Below are 5,223 nucleotides of genomic sequence, written 5' to 3' on the forward strand. Positions count from 1 at the left end.
TATATATATATGTATATATATATATATGTATATTTATATATATACTTATATATATAAATATATATGTATATATATATATATATTATGTATGTATATATATATGTGTGTGTGTGTATGTCCGTGTCTGTGTCTGTGCCTGTGTCTGTGTGTAGGTGTATATTCATTCAATAACGTATATATGTGTTTATATATATATCTATATCTATATCTATATCTTTATCTATATCTATATCTATATAGTTATGTATATATATATTCTTTTACCTCTAAATATAAACCTACTTTTTCTATTTATGTATGTGTGTGTGTGTGATTGTGTCTGTAAGTATATAAACCTATACTATATATACACACATTCACGTTGATAAATATGCGAATGTATATGTATTAATATATATATATATATATGTGTGTGTGTGTGTGTGTATATATATATAGATGCAAATGCATATTCATGCATACAGTGTGTATATATATATATATGTGTGTGTATGCATATGTTTGTGTATATTTGTATCTACGTATGTTTGTATGTGTATATATATAATATTATTTTATATATGCAAACATAGATACAACGTTTTCATATATATAACATATCTGTAATAAATGTATATGTATATGTATAATATTGATTAATATATATATATACCTATACATATACATATGTATGTATATATGTTTATATATATAAATATACAAATAAATATATATGTATGTATGTATGTTTGTATATTTGTTTGTATGTTTGTATGCATGCATGTATGTATATATATAAGCGTGTGTACTATGTATATCTTTCTATAGATGTATATATATTTATAGTTATATTTATTTATATATATATATATATATGCGTGTGTCTCTGAGTGTGTCTCTGTGAGAGAGAGAGTGAATGTGTTTGTGTGTGTAGTGTACACTGCTTATACCTGTTTGCGCAAGTATAAATAGCTGTTATGTGATCACGAGATATCCTTCACAAATGATAGGATATACTTCTAGTTGGCTGCGTTGTAGATTTCTATTCTATGGCTTTTGCCTTTTGTGGTATGATTCCCTGTCCTTCATTGCGAATAGGGGCATGCTCGACTCTGTATTAAATTTATATAAATAATACCATATTAAATCATCTTTCTAACTGAATTCCCGCTGATGTTACGTAAGCTTGTCATCGCATGATATTTGTTCGCGGAATAAGCTGCACTTGAAGGTGATAATAGTGAGCACTCATTATATCTTGATATTCTACTTCATTATATGCAATCCTGCGTGGTCAGTGGGTAGCGTGCAGGGTATAGTACGTTGCAGTTGTACCTATTGATGTCGGCAACTGCAGATATATAAACTCCGTGTAGCATAACTACGGACTCTGTCTATTCGACTTCACTCTTAGAGGAGCCGTGTGCATAGAATCAGGAAGCTGTGCAGCGTGACGACTAGCCCAAACCCTCAATAAACGTAAAGTTCGGCCTTCAATAAAAATGGCCAACAATTAGTCACAACTTCTGGCGAATGCCGGCGGAATTCATCCTAGTATAGACATTTGGCATCGACCTATACACGAACTCTGTCAACTACTCACACGTACATGTGTCTCCATTGTGCAGGGCTTAATGCACATAGTAAGGATGCGGCGATGTTCATAAACTATGCCCACCCCGACGGCTGCGTGAAAACAATTGGCGTGATAAGTTCGAGCTGCGATGAGTATCAGAGACTGGGAGGTGCTTTCAAGCGATCTAAGCGAGAAGGTATGTTGGTGTGTTGTTTGTGTCTACGATTCTATTGGTACGAGCGGTTTCACATCATATATACGAGATTATGTGGAGTGTGGCTTTATTCTGTGACGTGAAAGCATTAACTGTTCCTGCCACGCCAATAGCGATAAGCAGGCGCATTTTGAGCGAAATAGGACTCCCAAGCTGTGGTTTGACCTCGATGTACTGATACGTGTATTTTAGCTTTTTCTCTGCCAATTTGATAATTGAAAGTGGCCTACGCGAATTTAAGTTGTGGATTGTGCTCGTGCGCGTGTTAGTGGGATCGCCCAAGATCATTGATCTAGGGGTTGCTATATTGGCTAAAGCACCCCGTGTCCTTGTGGTATATCTTGCACTAACAACAGCCGATGTCTAAATGTTCGTGTTCACAATATAGAAATTAACCATCCATACTCCGATCCCTAAATTTGTCTACTATCGAGTACGAGTATACTCTAAGGTATGCATATTGATTGTTTGGGTATATTTTTGCCGAATCTCCGATCCAGGTCCGCTGGTGCTCACAGCATTCAGTACAATTCTAGGCTTCGCCGAACCACCCTACCGTTGCCAGTTTAAAACAGGACTACCAGTGCGTGCTTTCCCTATGTATGCACTATCTGATGATGCCAACAGAGCCCAATTCTGGGTGTGGAATGAGGATCGTACCATATCGCCGAGGGGTGGGCCTTTCTGGGGGCCTCTTCGACAGTATGTGCCTTTCTCAAAGATCATCTATCCTAATTTAGGGCTTCAACTTCAAGCTACCCGTGTGTCATTTCCAAACAAAATGGGTTGCGTTTGTTGAAACATGACTTCGATGAGTCTGTTTGATTTCGAAACAGATTGTGTATCATCCATGCGGACGTTATCAATAGGTTTTTAATGGAGAGAGGGGTGGGAGAAGGGACCAACATGATAACCGATGGATGTTGGTGCGCCCTGATGTGTGCTATGTATATATTGCGGCGCACTCATCACTTTATCACCTTCCCTTTTCAAACAGATTTGTATTGGGTATCGATAGAAATAAAGATCAGTTGATAATTGTCAGACACGGGCAGGATCCAGACTACGAACTCATATACCAAGGGGATGTGGGTGTGTGTCCCAATGATCAGGCCAAGGAATTCAAAGCCGTAGACCCCGATTTCACATCATATGGGCTTTTGCAAGTAGATAGCCTGAACTGTGTTTAGACACCCGACCACCATCCGATGCGCAGTTTGCACAGCCCAAACAGACCGATGTAGATCACTGTAATTTATATGATATTCATTACTTCCATTGATTTCACAGGCATATACCATCTCTTCAGATGAAGTACCATATACGCTCCAACTGCATATACTATTTAGCAAGGTTCCAGCGACGTACCACCTTGGCATATGGCACTCACACTCTACACTTCATATTTCGCACAAGAGCAAGATCCACGTGTAATAATTACTGCTATGTATATGGTTCCGTTCGGGATGGTCTCCGAGGACAAACACTTTTTAAAGGCTTGAGCCTTCGGGTTTGCTCGCAGCTATCACAAAATATGTAGGCTGCCTTAGAGCGGTGCACACACTTCAATGACCCAAAAAGGTGCCCGATTCAAAATAGACGCGGCATCGTTATATGTGAGTATTTATTTAAAGTATAATTATTTCATGTCATACAATCAAACAGATCATTAACATACCACCATGTAGCTAAGTACCAATCTCTGTAAGTGCAAAGTTTGCATACATATTAAAGTATATAATTAAACTATGGGAATGCTATTTCTATCTACCGGTGTGTACAAACTTTAATATCCCACAAAACATTGTTAGTGAGATACCAAAGAAATCGTCAAGTGGTGTTGCATTGCAGTGACACCGACTGAATGGAAAATCGTCATGAATTGGGGACAAGCAAACTTCGGTTAGTAGTCGCAGTTTACTAGTGTAACGGACCTACCCTTGAATGTACATTTGTTCGTTGGTTGTGTGTGTGTGCTTCTATTCGTGATATAATATATTCACTACCAAATTTACATTTCCAAACTGTAATACCTTTGGCAACCTCCGTGCGTTAAGTAGGTGTTTCTCACTACATTACATTTATTAAACTTTGATCCAGGTATCGAAATATTACAGTCGATGAGTAAACGAGCGCTGCCATTCCAGCAAGACTGCCACCTTCTTGTACATATTTGCAATTTACCGGCATCGCTCTGAGTGGGGGCCAATCCCAATTCACGAATTCCAGTTTCAGACGATAAATGAATCCGAATGTTCTCTCATGATGATACGTGCTTGATGCAATACTTCGTAGAAACCACTCAAGCCAAGGCTAATGCCTCATATATTACCTGTGGACTGGCAACCCCCGTGACGTAAGCACGCATTTGTGACGTGAACGTTTTCGGGATCGATAGTTGTCATACAAATCGAGAATTCGAAACAAATATGAAAATTGCCGATACGAAATTAAATAAATAAATGTGTACTCGGTGCCTCCACAGACCACAAGTCCAACACTCCAACTGTATCCAATACATACCCGATATCCAGTTATCTACAGACCGCACTAATAAATACACGTTACAAATAGCTACGAATATATAAAAATGTGGAGTTCATTGAACTGGCAGTGAACTCTCACAGAACCGGAATAGGGGGAAGTCGGGAAGGGCATGTGGCCGATTTTAATCGATATTCGGCAATCGGCAGTACTCATTTATACCTCTCGCAGGTGGGGACAGCGGGGTTGTTCCAACTTCCACCCCAGTTTCTACGTTCCAACTCCCAATGGTGAGTCTCAATTCTCAAATTCTCCAACAACAACAACAAAAAACAGCGAGTGCATTTTGTTTTTGTTTTTGTTTTTTGATATTATAAAACCAAAGAGTATTCACTATTTTATTACATATTTACAATAAATACATAGTACTTTTTGAAAGCAGTCTTGAAATTAAAAAGAAAATATTTTAGAAATAAAGTCAAAAAAAAATATCACGCACGATTCCGCAATCCGCACCGTGGCAACTCTGGAGTCTCTGCCTCCTTGCCCTCTGGTCTTTGCCACTTTCTCTCGGTGACTCAGTCTCTCTCTCTCCTCTCTCTTTGGGGGGTGCGTCTGTGGCTCTATGCCTCTGTACATAGGAAATGCTCCTGTGTGACTGACCGCTGCTGACGTGAACCTGGCTGACTGTGGCAGTATTTTATTTAACAAAAAGTATTTAGTAATTTTTATTCTATTTTTTAACCAAATATAGAAATACTACATAGCCTTTCCGACTTCCGCCTTAAATACATACTGTGCTTTTGCTTTGTTTTTATTTATTTATTTTTTAAACAAATAAAACCCGAAACACTAAAAATCAAAATAATCAATATATATATATATATATATATATTATANATNTAATATATATATATACTATATAACTAATAATAATTATATAATTATAATACTATATATATNAATATAC

The 5,223-nt window shown here is 37.5% G+C and overlaps 2 protein-coding genes across 2 annotated transcripts in view; both read left to right on the forward strand.

Moving 5' to 3' along the window:
- Nucleotides 1-1,636: 1,636 nt before the first annotated feature.
- On the forward strand, nucleotides 1,637-2,959 carry SARC_09500 (hypothetical protein; the record flags this gene model as incomplete). Its single annotated transcript, XM_014296481.1, has 3 exons — nucleotides 1,637-1,751; nucleotides 2,270-2,471; nucleotides 2,767-2,959. The coding sequence occupies 3 exons, from the start codon at nucleotides 1,637-1,639 to the stop codon at nucleotides 2,957-2,959; spliced, it is 510 nt and encodes a 169-aa protein (XP_014151956.1).
- A 1,062-nt stretch (nucleotides 2,960-4,021) lies between these two features.
- Nucleotides 4,022-5,223, forward strand: part of SARC_09501 (hypothetical protein) — a gene marked incomplete at both ends in the record, with an annotated part of 1,510 nt that continues 308 nt past the window's right edge. The window contains 2 exons of the mRNA XM_014296482.1: nucleotides 4,022-4,125; nucleotides 4,485-4,543. Coding sequence (XP_014151957.1) covers nucleotides 4,022-4,125; nucleotides 4,485-4,543 — 163 coding nt within the window. The remainder of the gene's footprint in view (nucleotides 4,126-4,484; nucleotides 4,544-5,223) is intronic.

This window comes from Sphaeroforma arctica, assembly GCF_001186125.1.
Source record: "Sphaeroforma arctica JP610 unplaced genomic scaffold supercont1.971, whole genome shotgun sequence".
Taxonomy (NCBI): domain Eukaryota; class Ichthyosporea; order Ichthyophonida; genus Sphaeroforma; species Sphaeroforma arctica.